At 41.0% G+C, this 16,033-nt stretch overlaps 1 protein-coding gene across 1 annotated transcript in view; it reads left to right on the top strand.

The window, feature by feature from the left end:
- Positions 1-16,033, top strand: part of LOC124805499 — a 139,438-nt gene that overhangs the window by 103,828 nt on the left and 19,577 nt on the right. The window contains exons 6-7 of the mRNA XM_047266063.1: positions 1-218; positions 504-704. Of these exons, the coding sequence (XP_047122019.1) occupies positions 1-218; positions 504-704 (419 nt within the window). The remainder of the gene's footprint in view (positions 219-503; positions 705-16,033) is intronic.

The raw sequence follows: 16,033 nt of genomic DNA, 5'->3' as shown, positions 1-16,033 counted from the left end.
ATACTTCCAGTATTATAAAGAAAGAAGAAACTATAAATAATACCTTTACAATTGTGGTTAACACTGATGGAAGTCAAGAAATGGATGAGGCTTCTTCATCTAGAATGGCCAACTCTGATGATGATGTTAATAGAATAGAGGAGCTTTTAGAGCATTTTGGTAAAGCTGCCTCAGATAATGAAGATGATGATGATAAGTCTGGAGAACTTAATATGGCGGTGAGTCGTATCTGAAATCTCTGTTGCCGTTTAGCTACTTGAGTACTTTCTAGATTCTTTCTTTTAGTGTTCAACCATGAGGTTGGTTTGCAGCATAGCGCCATTCCTCTCTTCTGTCTGCCTTCCTCTTCATTTTCATGTATATGTTACATCCAACATGTTGCATGTATGATATCCTTGGTTGCCCCTGCGGATTCCTTCCCTCAGTAGCTCCTTCTGCTATTGTTCCAATGATGAAGTTCCTTTTTTCATTTGTCTGTTCTTTTCCATGCACATAAAATTTAGGACTCTGCTGTTAAAGAAGATAGTCCAGATGGTCAAAAAGTTATTGAAGAAGTTAAGAAACTTACTTGTCTGCGTTACCTGAAAAGTGTGTTTCAAGGCCGTAGCTCCAGTGAAAGGCACAAAATATTCATGAGAGGCTCTTGGAGTGACAGAAACACATTAAAATTTAGTTCTGGTGTTGGTCCTCTTGATGATAAGCAGGTGAGTTTTCTTTTTAATTTTAAGATATAAAATGTTCTAGTGAAATTGGAGATTGTAATTACCTGGATGTTATTCAATAAGTTAAGGAGGTTTATTTATCTGTGTTGCTGCATATTTGCAGAAAACAGTTCCAGGGAAACATCTAAAATATAGGGTGATTATAATTAAAGTCCTAGTTTCAAAACACTGAAAAAAAAAGTGCTGCTCAGAATAACACCAAATTTTGGTGAAATATTATTAAAGAAGGGGGCAACATAGCGGAAACAAAAAAAATATAATGAACTTTTTGCCACTATACGGCACTGTAGGCTTTGCATATTAGCATAAATGGGTTTGGCTAAAAATGACATATGAAGTGCAATATGACAGCTGTGGTGCAAGTTTGCACATTAAACCAACCATACTATGCAATGTGCACGACCACACAAGTTTAGCATTCAGCTGTTCTGCCACTGTTAGGTAAGCCCATCCACCGCATCAATGACATACCAAATCAGATGGGAAAAATTGGTTTTAAACTGTCCTGAAACAAAAAACCACATAAAAACCAACAATGACATTAGATTTTAATTGTTCTGAGGCCAAAAACAACATAAAAAGCAACTGTGAAATAATTTTTTAAATGTCGTGAGACTTGCACAAGATGAGTTCAGTATGCTGTCCACCATATCTACCATAATTTGAAACCAAGGAACAGCATGTCCCACAAAACATCGAAGTGTTTCAGGGGCCATGTTCAGAATCTGTTGCGCAATATGAGTGCCTTCATTTAAGCTGTGTTTGTAATAAGAGCACTGAAACACAACATCTTTTAAATAACCCGACAGCAAAAAGTCACACAAATGGAGATCAGGTGATCTGGGAGGCCAAGCTGTAGGAAAGTTCATGGCTGATAATTATAGCATTTCCAAAATGCTTCTGCAGCAGCAGCTTCACTGGATGTGCAATGTGTGGAGGAGCGCCATCTTGCATAAAAATGGTCCTATCCACACATTCATGTTATTGAAGGGTTGGAATGACGTTGGTGTTCAAAAGACTGCCGTAGCGTACACCATTAATGGCACAGATAACAGGACTTGCAGGATCCATCTTTTCAAAAAAAGAAAAAAAATGCTTCTTGATAAACAACCGTCAACCCGCTCCACATTTACCTTTGCAAAATGAAGCAGTATTGGTTGATACAGGAGTGGATTTTTCATAGCCCATGCTCTGCAATTCTATGTACTGACATGTCCTTGGAGATCGAAATGGGCTTTGTCTGTCCACAGAATGTTCTATGGCCATTCATTGTCCACTTCCATGCAAGCAGTAAATTGCAAAGCAAATGTTTGCCTTACTGCCAGGTCAGCGTGGAGCAACTTCTGAACATAGATAATTTTATGCACTGTGCTCACAGACATGTCCAAAATTCAGGCAATGCCCCGTGCACTTCATGTTTGCGCACCACTGCTTGACCGCTCCTGCAATGATTTGGCCACATCTCTTACTGATGTCAGATCAATTGTTTTACTCCCTCTGCTAAATTGCTTTTAAAAAAACTTATCTTTTTGCATTTTGTAAACATTCTCTTCAGTTTCTTGGCAGAGATCAGACCAATATCTTTTTTCATACGCTGAGTGTCTGGAACTTACACAGAGCTACTGGTGCATGGTCACTGTTCTTGTAAAAGAACTTGACAAGCAGCATGCAATTCAGCATTGAGACTGTCACACTGAGCATCTCAGATGCAAACTGAGAAATAGCTATGTGCCCCATGTCTTCTATTTTCATGTTCTGCCACTTACAGTGCCATCAGGTGTTAAAAAATTTTGTATTCATAACATTTCTCCCTTGTTCGATAATGTTCTGTTCAAATTTGACCTTTTTCTAAGCAGTGGTTCTTTTATAACAGCATGTTGAAACTAGAAACTTAGTTATATTTACCTTGTATTTATGAGAGCCTCTCTGAGTGGCAAGAAACCTGAAATTTCATTCTGAGTTTTATTCTCCAGGTGGATGTTGCTGCCTGTATGTTTACTCCAGATCTAATCAGCTCCAAGTTGGATTTCTGGAGCATCACTCAATGCATTCTTTTATGCATCACTTTTTAGATATAAAGTTACAGGCTTCTGCCAGTGCTGCAGTCAAATTATCATTCATTCTTCGAGTTGTATTTTGAATACAACATCAAAGAGGCATTAATTTCTAAATAAGAAAATTAGAAGTAATAGCTAGAACTGCAATGATTAAGTTACTAGCCAGCAAAGTAAGACATTGAACACTTCCAGTGAATAAAATTGATTTTCTGTCAGAATTTGTTTGAGGAGGTTGTCTAATTTGGTAGTATGAGATTTGTTGGTAGCTCAGCATGAAGTGCGTTTTTTTCATATAATACTGTTCTGTGACTAACAGTAAGCACATGCAAGTTTGGAAACAAGTTAAAAAACATGATTAACTGGGTACTGCACCACAAATAATTCTGACAGCTTTTTTATGCAGTGTTGGTAATGTGTATCCCACGTAAGATTGCCCTAGCTTGTGATTCCCAAGAATTTTATCCATTTTTTGTTTTTCATTTCTTGTGAATCCATAACTAATTTCTGCATACACATTTATTATTTTTATGTTTTCTTCCTACATTTGAATCTCCCCTCATTTCCTGGTGAAGAGAGGCAAATACCTGCAAGCCAAAAGCCTTTATTTGGCTTAAAAGACATGCTTATTTCAGTAGATTAAATGCTGTGCCATTATGTTATTCTATGCAGTACAAACATGCCCATGACTTAACAAAAGAAGGCTACCTAAATTTCACTAACAAAAATATATAAAAACTGCTTTAAGACATCTGAGTCAACTTTCATTCAAAATCTCCTTTTCACATCTTTCTGAGATATGTCCACTGTCTTAGTTTCCTTGGACTTTAAGTGCAAACTTAGTGGGGGGTGCTCATATTGTGATGCCCATTGTATTTATACGTGTGTGGCAGTTAATACTGACACTACATTGAGCAATTCTAAAGGTAAGCGAGACAACGAAAGAGTGGATAAAGAAGTGTAAAACAGAAGTAAACAATGTAAGTTTAGCAAAAATTATTTAAAAATACCAGGAGCAGGTATTTTAATAGCCATATTACTCAGACAAGCATAAATGCCCTTGCTGTTAAATTTCATAACATTTTCAGGAGCAGTATGCAGTTTTTGCCAGTACAATTAGTCTGTGGTATGTCTGCCAGTTCAGTTAGTCTGTGGTACCATTCACTCTTGTTTATTTTAAAAGATGACTGTCTCTGGGATAATTGCTGAAGGGAATACGTAAGCACGTGATGTAGGTATTCATTATATGTATCCATAGTTATTAGCATTTTAGACAGCTTATTGAGAATTGATGTAAAAAGTTGACCATATAGACTGGAGGTTTCTAGAATCTTCAAATGGTATTCTGTGTTTGCTGTTGGTAATGGCTAGGCAGAAAAAAAATGTAGAAAATAATTTGAAAATGTGAGAAACATGCACATATGCAAATGGAAAATATTTTGAGAAGAGTAACATGTTGATTGAAGTAAAAAGTTGTAACAAAGAAATTACTCTAGAAATGGATACTATGTAGGGTACAGTCAAAAGGACGTCCTAATAAAGTAAAACAGAAATGTGAGATATTAAGACTATCAACTGTATTAACACATTTTCCACATAGTGAAATTGTTGCAACAGGAACTATATGAAAATTGACTTGTAACAGTCAAATGATCTGGAGGTGTCCCCAATTGACCATTTCAGATTTTGTTCAAATATTCTGTGCAGATTTGCTAAACTGTCTAAGAAAGATACGCAAATTTTAATACTTTAGGTGTAGGAGATTCTTAAGTGAAGAGAAACAAATGCCATACCAACATTTCAAACATTTTCATCAAATTTGAAGTTTTTTATTTCTGTGAATAATTGACATAAATCTGCTGAATTGAGCAAGATGGTTGAACAGTTTACATTGTGTTATCTCTGTAAGTTTAATGTCATTTGATTCATTATTTTTGCTCCAAGTGGTACATGAAATGATCAGTAAATTTTGCTGCAGCAAAATTTCTCCGAGTTTGAGTAGCTTGAGCTGTACCCGCTCTTGGTCCAGGAAACTGTCCTTTTGTAACTTTGTTGTCTAGTAACTTGTTTATAATACTGTGAGTGTTATCGCTTTAGGGTTTATAGTTTTCGAGATAGCGATGGCCAATATTGAACGCATCTGTTAAAATAACACTGTCCCTGGCTGGTACTTGTGAAACAAATGATAAATTCCATGTTTAAACACTGTTAAATTTTTGATAAGGTTGAATTCATCAACAAAAAAGTAAGTTTTCACCGTTCACCTCATTTTTGGATAGCAATGAGAAAATATTAAGTTTTATCACAATGTTATTATTCTTATTATTAAAATCTCATTAATTTTAAACAAATCAATACCATATGTAGCTTTAGTGTTCCAACTGGCAACATATAATACATACATATAGCTCTGTGCATTTAGGGTGTTATTGATGCACCTGCAGTGAATTTGTTCCTTCAGAATGTTCTATTGCAGTCATTCCACACTACAGTGGTGACTCATTAATTGGTCTACCCAGACTAACTGTTACTCACACACTTGCAACATCTTCATTCCTTCATAGCCATTCTGTGAAGCCACTGAGACATTTTAATAGCTCCACCTGTGCAGTGCGTAACATGCAGCACATATTCATCCTTCAGTAACATTCCACTGGGGGAGACTTCCAAGTGCAGAGTCATTCCACTGCATGAGCAGTGCCACCGTTCCATAGTGGAAGCTGTGAGATATTTAAAAGTCCAAGAGCGTTGAGTCTCCTTGCACTTATTATTATATAAATGTGATGTACTGCAGCATAGTAGAGTATAGAACTTTTACATCCAGTTTTGTGTGTGGTTGTGTTTGGTTGTCAACACCGAGTAAAAGATACAAATGTAGCTACTTGTTGGGATATTTGTCTGTAAGAGATGAAAGTAACAAAACTGGTTAGTGTAACAGTAGTGACCAACATTGTTTCAAAACAACTGTGAATAACCTGACAAAATACTTGGAGAGAAGACAGGCAACAATAAATGCTTCAGTTGAAATTATTGTACGATATGCACAATCAAGAAAACGATAAAAAAGTTTCTGCTTTAACAGTTTAACTCTTATTTGATGAAGGAAGTATGAATACAATGTATTGAATATGAAATAAATGAAAATTAAAAATGATTTCCTTAAACAATTAAAACACTCAGAAAATATTGCTACAGTGGTGCAAACTATTTTGCATATATCAGTGTACTTCATGTCAGCCGGCCAAAGTGGCCGTGCGGTTAAAGGCGCTGCAGTCTGGAACCGCAAGACCGCTACGGTCGCAGGTTCGAATCCTGCCTCGGGCATGGATGTTTGTGATGTCCTTAGGTTAGTTAGGTTTAACTAGTTCTAAGTTCTAGGGGACTAATGACCTCAGCAGTTGAGTCCCATAGTGCTCAGAGCCATTTGAACCATTTTTGAACTTCATGTCAAAACATATTAAGTCATTAATATGTTCCTGAGACCTATTACCTGGTTGGAACAGAATGTTGTAACCTATTACTCAAAATTCCTGAATCCCTGTTGTAAGATGTGTAAGATGTGGCATGAAGTTAGAGAGAGAGAGAGAGAGAGAGAGAGAGAGAGAGGTATCATGCAGAAATAAGTAATGAAACTGCCTGGCAGATTAAAACTCGAACTTAGGACCTTTTTCTTTCGTGGCAAGTACTCTACCAACTGAGCTACCCAAGCACGACTCACAACCCATCCTCACAGCTCCCCTTCTGCCAGTACTGCGGAAATAAGTATTTCCAAAAGATGCCTGCTCCGTACTTGAATTAGCCACCGTTTGAAAGAGCAGTCTTTTTTCTGCAACATAATCAAATTTCTGTCATTGCTTTTTTCACCTAAAGGTCCACAATCATCCAGTACAGTTTCTTGTCTGAATCAGCATTTTGGTGCATAATGTCCTTGGAAATGCACAAATTTAGTATGCACTGAATAAAAATTGGAATTTTATTCACCAATGTTTCTCTTTTCCAGAGCCATATTACATTGTAATCAGATTTTATTTTTATGTAATTTTTTAGTCTGATGGATTTAGCAGGTGATGAAGACCTGCCAAAGTGTACTTGTTGTAATTTTTTGTTGTTGTCATTTTGAGTTACTATTTGCTGGTGTATAATTCCATAAAAATACAGCTAAATGTTGGAGACTTATCTCTTGGACAAAAGGAACTGTTGTTGAGTCATTCTAGCTTGAGACTGAGTGTGTATATGCGTGTGTGTGTCTATATTTATGTAAAGAAACTCTGGCATATCATTTACAAAAATGCAGCAGTCATGCCTCAGTTAGGCAAAAGCCATGTTTTGAACTTGTATGTGGACCTCTGTGCCAAGTTGGGTTCTGTTACAGTGTCAGCTTCATGTGGTAAAGATGTGCAGATGAAAGGATGTGGAAGGTTTGACAGCAGTTTGAGGTCTCTCGAAGCTTCCTCCCCTAAAATTAGGATGGTCAGTAAACGTGATTTAAAAGGCTATGGCAAATGCAAAGTTAATCAGGCACAGTCCTTAAGAAGCAGTCAAGAAACAGCTGCTAGTGGCTTATACCCTGATGAATTACAATAGCCAGCAGTTTTAGGTAACAGTAGTGTATGAACCACACTGATTATTCTCAGCTGTCATTGGACCTCAAAGCAAAAATCCACATTTCTATCTATGCTGTGAAAAAGCTCTCCTTGATTGAGTGAAGAACGGAGTGCATGCATTTTTTGAGTAGCATGAATTCAGAAAGTTATACTTTAACATTAAAAACTGTGTTTCTGTCACGTGTGATGGAATAAAATTTAAAAAGCAAAGCAGTTTGAAAGAAATTTTTGTTTCTTATCAAAGTAAACAAGAAATTGGATATGTAAATGGAAATGGAAAATGTTGTGGACGAGCTGCTGATTGGCATGGCAAGAAGCTTGAGAAAGTTTTATTGCAAGAAATTGGATTTTCTAAATTCAGTGAAATCAGTCCAAAATAGTGTATGTGTTGGCTTCTCAGGTGTTCATTCAGTGTCCATTTACACAGTTTACCAAAATCTCAAATTTGTGCTAGCTGCAACATGTACAAGAATCAGTGCATCAGCTGCATCAGTGTAAGAACTGTCTTGGAAGAAATACACTTGAATCACATCTCACTATCTATTGCAAGGATACTGGTCCTGAAGAAACAAACAATGGACCCAAGGAGATAGTGCATCACTTGAAACTAAGCAACTGCTAGTAGATGATTTTATCAGAAATTGCATAGAAAGACCCCCTATTTGTCTCAAAATATCGCTGTATCTCAGAACTGTAAAGTTGGAGATGTGATTGCATTACTTGATTTTGTGGAGAATTACTCCTTTGTATTCAGGATCTTGTCCTAGTTTTTCACTAGGAAAACAGTCAAACTTTTGTGCACTCCCTTGTTTGTTTTCTAAAAAAATGAACAAACATTGTGTATAAGTTGTGGCATCATTAATAGCAGTCTAAGGACTGATTCAGTTACAGTGCATGTCTTCTTGACCAAACCTGTAGATTTACTGAAATAAAAGTGACAAATCAGCAGAACATCATCTACTTCTACATCTTCATCCACATCCACACTTTGTAAACCACCACAAATCCCATGACAGAGGGTACTTCCCATTGTAACACATATTACGGTTTTTTTGTGTTCCATTTGTATATGGAGTCTGAGAGGAATGATTGCTTAAACCCCTCTTGTGTGCACTGCAATTAGTCTAGTATTGTCTTTGTGGTCCCCATGGGAGTGATACATAGTGGTGCAGTATATTCATGTATTCCTCAGTTAATATTGGTTATTCTGAGTAGACTTTTGTGGGAGAGTTGCTGTCTTATCTTGAAACATTTGCCACTTCAGCCTTTTTATCATCTCTATGATGCTCTCTCATGTGTTACACAAACCTGTATCCGTAGGTTTGTGTATGTTCAGTATCCTCTGTTAGGCTTATTTTGTACTGATTCCATGCACCTGAGTAGTAGTATAGGATATGCTGCATAAATTTTGTAAAGCAATCTACTTTGCAGATTGGTTACACCTTCCCAGTATTGTATCAGCGAACTTAAGTCTACAACCTGCTTTACTTATTACTGACTGCCTCGTGATGACTGGGTGTTGTGTGCTGTCCTTAGGTTGGTTAGATTTAAGTAGTTCTAAGTTCTAGGGGACTGATGACCATAGATGTTAAGTCCCATAGTGCTCAGAGCCAACTTATGACTGAATCATACAATTTCATATTCGTACACTATTACAACTAGGTATTTGTATGACTAGACTGGTTCCAATTATGATTGATTGATTTTGTACTAGTCTTCTCCTTTTTTGTGAGGTGTATAATTTTACATATCTAAACATTTTAAGTAAGTAGCGAATTTTTGCACTGCTTTGTAATTTTACCAATATCCCACTGAACTGAATGGTTACAGCTTTTTTCAGATACTACTTTATTATAGACAACTGCATTATCTGCAGTAAGACTGAGACTACTGTTAGTATGCAACATGAACTACAAGAGACCAACACATTCTCCTGGAGTCCGCAGTTTGTGGTCTAGTGGCTAGCGTTGCTGCCTCTGGGTCACGGGTTTGATTCCCGGCTGGGTTGGGGATTTTGTCTGCCCAGAGACAGGGTGTTTGTGTTGTTATCATCATCATCATCATGATCATCATCATCATTTGTGACATCTGCTAGATTGGACTGTGACAAAAATTGGACCGTGTAAAAATTGTGACTTTATTCAGGCACTTATGACTGTGCAGTTGAGCACCCCACAAACCAAACATCATCAACATTCTCCTGAAGCCTGGATCTGTCAATAGCTCTCCATCCAAGGTAACATTCTGCATCCACTCTACCAAGATATCCATTAGTCAGTCACAAATTTTGTTTGATGTCATATTTCATCACACCTTTCATTAATAGGCATAGAGTAGTGGTGAGTCAGATGCTTTTCAGAAGTCAATAAATACTGTAGCCACATGATTTCTGTGATGTGTAGCTTATGGGATGTCATGTGAGGCATGCATTAGTAGCAATATTATGAAAAGCAAAGTTGCCACTCACCATATAGCAGAGGTGCTGGGTCGCAACAAAAAGACTCTCACAAATAAAGCTTTTGGCCGATAAGGCCTTCGACAAAAACACACACACACACACACACACACAAAGCAAATGTAGCTCAGACAACTGTAGCCACACTGTGAACAGCAGCACCACTTTGCATGATGGGAGTGGAAACTGGGTGGGGGTAAGGAGGAGGCTGGGGAGGGGAGAGGCAGGTATAGTACGGTAGGGGTGGTGGACAAGAGTGCTGCTGGGGAGTGTACGGGGATGAGGTGGAGAGAGGGTAGGGCAACCATATGCAGTAAGGAGGTTAGGCAGAGGGCAGGGACAGGAGGGGAGGTAGGGGGGTTGCAAAAAAGGAGAGAAGTAAAATGAGTGGGTGTGATGGTGGAAAGGGGGCTGTATAGTGCTGGAATGGGAGCAGGGAGGCTGAATGGGTGAGGACAATGACTAATGAAGGTTGAGGCCTGGAGGGATGCAGGAACATAGTATATAGTGTAGGGAAGTTCCCATCTGCGCAGTTCAGGAAAGCTGATATGGGTGGGAAGGATCCATATGGCACAGGCCGTGAAGCAGTCATTGAAATGAAGGATGTCATGTTTGGCAGCATGCTTAGCAACTGGGTGGTCTACTTGTTTCTTGACCACATTTTGTCAGTGGCCATTCATGCAGACAGACAGCTTGTTGGTTGTCACGCCCACATAGAATGCAGCACAGTGGTTGCAGCGTAGCTTGTAGATCACATGACTGGTTTCACAGGTAGCCCTGTCTTTGATGGGATAAGTGATGTTTGTGACTGGAATGCAGTAGGTGGTGGTGGGAGGATGTATGGGACAGGTCTTGCATGTAGGTCTATTGCAGGGGTTTGAGCCATGAGGTAAGGGGTTGGGAGCAGGGGTTGTGAAGGGATGGATAAGTATATTGCTTAAGTTCGGTGGACGACGGAATACCACTGTGAGAGGTGGGGCGGAAGGATAGTGCACAGGACATTTCTCATTTCAGGGCATGACAGAGGTAGTCGAAACCCTGGTGGAGAATGTAATTCAGTTGCTCTAGTCCTGGGTGGTACTGAGTTACGAGGGGGAATGCTCCTCTATGGCCAGACGGTGGGACTTTTCGAGATGGTGGGAGACTGGAAAGATAAAGCACAGGAGATTTGTTTTTGTACAAGATTGGGAGGATAATTATGATCTGTGAAGGCTTCAATGAGACCGTTGGTATATTTTGAGAGGGACCACGCCTCACTGCAGATGTGACAACTGTGGCTGGCTGGGCTGTATGAAAAGGACTTCTTGATATGGAATGGATGGCAGCTATCAAAGTGGAGGTATTGCTGGTAGTTTGTAGGTCTGATATGGTTGGAGGTACTGATTTAGCCATCTTTGAGGCGGAGGTCAACATCTTGGAAGGTGGATTGTTGGGTTGAGTAGGACCAGGTGAAGCAAGTGCGGAAGAAGTTGTTGAGGGTCTGAAGGAATGTGGATAGCATGTCCTCACCATCGATCTAGATCGCAAAGACATCATCAATGACTCTGAACCACGTGAGGGGTTTAAGATTCTGGGTGTATTGGAAGGATTCCTCTAGATGGCCCATTAATAGGTTTGCATAGGATGGTGCCGTGCGGGTGCCCATAGCCGTAACTAACATTTCTTTGTGGCTAATGCCTTTAAAGGAGAAGTAATTATGGGTTAGGATACAGTTGATCATGTCGACTAGGAAGGAGGTTGTTGGTTTGGAACCTGTCGGGCGTTGGGGAAGGTAGTGTTCAATAGCGGTAGGGCGATGGGCATTAGAGACATGGCATCAATAGTGTCGAGCAAAGCACCATGTGGTAAAGGGACAGGAACTGTGGAGAGTCAATGGAGGAAATGGTTGGTATCTTTTATATAGGAGGGTGGGTTCCGGGTAATATGTTGAAGGTGTTGTCCTACAAGAGCAGACATTCTCTCAGTAACAGTCCACAACAGTGCATCCTGTGTGGTTCGGTTTATGGGCTTCAGGAACCATGTAGAAGGTAGGAGTGCAGGGAGTGATAGGGGTGAGCAGAGAGATGGACTCGGGTGAGAGGTTCTGGGGTAGGAGCATAAGATTTGAGGAGTGACTGGATTTATGGAATGGGATCACTGTGGCAAGGTTTGTTGGTGGATGTACCTGATAGCTGGCAGAGTCCTGTTGCCAGGTAATCCTTGCGGTTTGAAACAACAGTGGTGGAGCCTTTGTCTGCAGGTAGGATTATAAATTTGGGATCAGTTTTTAGATGTTGGACTTTGGTTCTGTCTGTAGATGTAGGGTTAGTTTGCTTGTTGATGGATTTGGCGAATGATGGTGAGGCAGAGTTCGAGGTTAAGAAATTCTGAAAGTTAAAAGGGGTGATTTGGGGGTATTGGGGGTGGATCAGGGATGGACGGACAAGTGAACCGAGTTAGGTGGGGTTCAACATTGGTCTTTAGTTGAGTCTGGTTGATAGGGCTGGTGGTGAAAAAGTGTCTCTACTGCAGGGACTGGGTGAAGGAGAGAAGGTCTTTAACAAGTCCTGCATGATTGAATTTGGAATTGGGGCAAAAAGTGAGTCCTTTGGAAAGGACTGATATTTCTGTGGTTCTAAGGCTTCTGAAGGAAAGGTTCATGACAGTGTTTTGGGTCTATTTAGGTTCTGGATTCTGTGTGGTGGTGGGAGGGTGTTTTTAAGGGTGGAGTAAATCTAGTAGGTCTGCGAGACAGGGTTTGTCAGCTATGAAGGGATGTGGAGGAGGTTTGGAGGTTGTTGTAGAAGTGGTGGACAGTGGTGCTCCAAGGCGGGAGTAGTAAGTGGGCAGGGTGGAGAGCTTTTTTTAGGGGGCATTGTGCACAGTGCTCTAGTTCCTGGATGGCAAGAGTTTCATTGTGTGTTATGGGTTCCAGGAATTTGGGATTGCATAGCAGGAGAATTTTGCAGATGGAGAGAAGGTACTGCAATGAGGTTTGGGCTTGGTTGATATGGTTTTGCATTACTGTGTTGGTGACGGCTTCGGATTGGTGGAATCTGAACAGGTGTAGGTCATTGTGGAAGGAGAGGTGGCAGATGGAGATGGGTAATGTGATGGTAAGGCCATTTGGGGGGATTCCATGAGCCAAGCAACAACACAGTTACAGTATGTGGGTCTGGGTTCTGGCTAGGGATAAGGAAACTTTTCATTATTGACGCAGGTGGAAGGAGCAAGGATCGATGTTGGTATAAAAAAAAAATGCGAAAAATTTTGTAAATAACGTAGAATTACAGCTGAAAAAATTTGCAAAGTACATCCAAATACATTGGAAAAATCACGAGAAGGATGAAACGGATGCAAAAGTGGGAAACAATATGAAATCTGAGGGAGCCAATTATAGCGAAAGGCAAAAACTCAATAAAATTGGCATGAAGTCACAGTGAGAGAGTGCCTAGCAGGTCTGAGGGTGGATAAGTATGAAGAAAGGGGATGGCATATGTGACTGGATGAGGTGGAATTAGTGGATGCGAACTGGGATAGAATGATGCAGAATGTGGGGTGGGGATGGTTCGTAGGATGAGATACAAGATCGTGTGGCACCAGAAAGGTGAGGGGAAATAACACACGAAAATATGGGAGAGTGACACAGGGAGAGTGATAAATTAAAAGGTATAGGAGTAAAGATATCAGCAGGAGTAATGTGGGACATAAGGTGCTGCACTGACAATGAGCGTGGTCTTGTAGCTGTCTGTTGAGCACGGCCGAGACGGCTGATGCTGTGTGGCTCGTAAGTAGAATGTGCAGTACAGTTTGTAAGGCGACAAGAGAAACACAGGAAAGAAGAGAAAGAAGGTCAGACATGGAGCATAGTGATGCATTAGGAAATAGTAACAAAGGAGACAGCACTGGGTTAGGGTTGAAGAAAAGCTGTCAGGCAAAAATCAAAACAATGGAAAATTAGGATGGAATGTAACACTATTTTGATGAATACTGACAAAACTGGATATCCCTTCCATTACGATTGGACAAATCAAGATTACAACTACATTTTTGGCGATATACTCAGCAAGGTAAATGATGCATTGGAAGACCTGCAAAATGATGGAAGGACCAGGTGTAGCTGCAACAGGCTGAGGGAATGCCTAATGCATTACGGAAGAAGAAGAAGATGTACCAATATTATGGAAATCAAAGCTGCCACTCGCTATATAGCAGAGATGCTGAATCACTGATAGGCACAACAAAGAGAATGTCACAAATAAAGCTAAATAAAGCTTTTCGCCCCTAAGGCCTTCGTCAAAAATGGGTAAGGAGGCGGTTGGGGGGGGGGGGGGGGGATAGTAGGGTAGGGGTTGCGGACAGTGAAGTGTTGCAGGTTAGATGGTGAGCAGGGGAGAGGTGGGGAGGGGGACGGGTTAGCAGAAAAGGAAAGAAGTAGAAAGACTGGGTGTGATGGTGGAATGATGGCTGTGTCGTGCTGTAATGTGAACAGGGAGGACAATGATTGACAAAGGTGAGGCCAGGAGGGTTACAGGAATGTAGGATATATTGCAGGGAAAGTTCCCACTTGCTCATTTCAGAAAAGCTGGTGTTGCTGGGAAGGATCCATATGGCACAGGCTGTGAAGCAGTCGTTGAAATGAAGGATGTCATGTTTGGCAGTGTGCTCAGCACCCAGGTGGTCCTCTTGTACTTGTTTCTTGGCCACAGTTCGTTGTTAGCCACTCACGCAGACAGACAGCTTGTTGGTTGTCATACCCACTTACAATGCAGCACAGTGGCTGCAGCTTTGCTTGTAGATCACATGACTGGTTTCACAGGTAGCCCTGTCTTTGGTGGGATAGATGATGTTTGTGACTGGGCTGGAGTAGGTCTTGCATCTAGGGGTATGAGACATGAAGTAATGGGTTAGGGGCAGGAGTTGTGTAGGGACAAGTATATTGTGTGGGTTTGGTGGATAACGGAATGCCACTGTGGAAGGGGTGGGACAGATGATGAGCAGGCCATTTCTCATTTCAGGGCATGACGAGAGGTAGTCGAAACCGTGGCAGAGAATATAATTCAGTTGCTCCAGTCCTGGGTGGTACTGAGTTACGAGGGGAATGCTCCTCTGTGACTTGAGTGGTGGGACCTTGCGAGATGTTGGGAGACTGGAAAGATAAAGCACAGGAGATTTGTTTTTGTATAAGGTTGGGAGGATAATTATGATCTGTGAAGGCTTCAGTGAGGCCCTTGGTATATTTCGAGAGGGACCGCTCGTCACTGCAGATGTAATGATCACAAGTGCCTAGGCTGTTTGGAAGAGACTTCTTGTTATTGAACCCCAGGTGGCAGCTGTAAAATCGGAGGTACTGCTGGTGGCTAGTAGGTTTGATATGGACGGAGGTACTGATGTAGTCATCTTTGAGGTGGAGGTCAACATCTAGGAAGGTGCCTTGTTGGGCTGAGTAGGACCAGGTGAAGCAATGCGGGAGAAGTAGTTGAGGTTCTGGAGGAATGTGGATAGGGTGCCCTCACCCTCGATTTAGATTGCAAAGATGTCATAATTGAGACTGAACCAGGTGAGGGGTTTAAGATTCTGGGTGTACAGGAAGGATTCCCCTAGATGACCCATTAATAGATTGCCATAGGATGGTGACATGCAGGTGCCCATAGCCGTAACTTGGATTTGTTTGTAGCTAATGCCTTCACAGAAGTAGTAATTGTGGGTGAGGATATAGTTGGTCTTGTCGACTATGAAGGAGGTTGTTAGTTTGGAACCCGTCAGGCATTGGGAAAGCTAGTTTTCAATAGTGGTATGGCCATGGGCATTAGGGGTATTAGAGTAAAGAGAGGTGGCATTAATAGTGAAGAGCAGGGCACCATGTGGTAAAGGGACAGAAACTGTGGAGAGTCGGTGGACTAAATGGTTGGTGTCTTTCATGTAGGAGGGTAGGTTCCGGGTAATAGATGGAAGGTTGGTCTACGAGAGCAGAAAGTCGCTCAGTAATGGGCCACAATTGGGCATCCTGGGTGGTTCAGTTTATGGACTTCAATACGGATGTAGAAGGTAGGAGTGCAGGGAGTGGTAGGGGTGAGCAGAGAGATGGACTTGGGGGAGAGGTTCTGGGATGGCCCTAAGAATTTGAGGAGTTACTGGAGAACCTGCTGAATTTCTGGAATGGGGTCACTGTGGGAAGGTTTGTAGGTGGATGTACCTGACAACTTGCAGAGTCCTTCT

The sequence above is a fragment of the Schistocerca piceifrons genome, chromosome 7, assembly GCF_021461385.2.
Source record: "Schistocerca piceifrons isolate TAMUIC-IGC-003096 chromosome 7, iqSchPice1.1, whole genome shotgun sequence".
Taxonomy (NCBI): Eukaryota; Metazoa; Arthropoda; class Insecta; order Orthoptera; family Acrididae; genus Schistocerca; species Schistocerca piceifrons.
The sequence above is the reverse complement of the archived record's forward strand: the minus strand, read 5'-3'. Positions and strand labels throughout refer to the sequence as shown.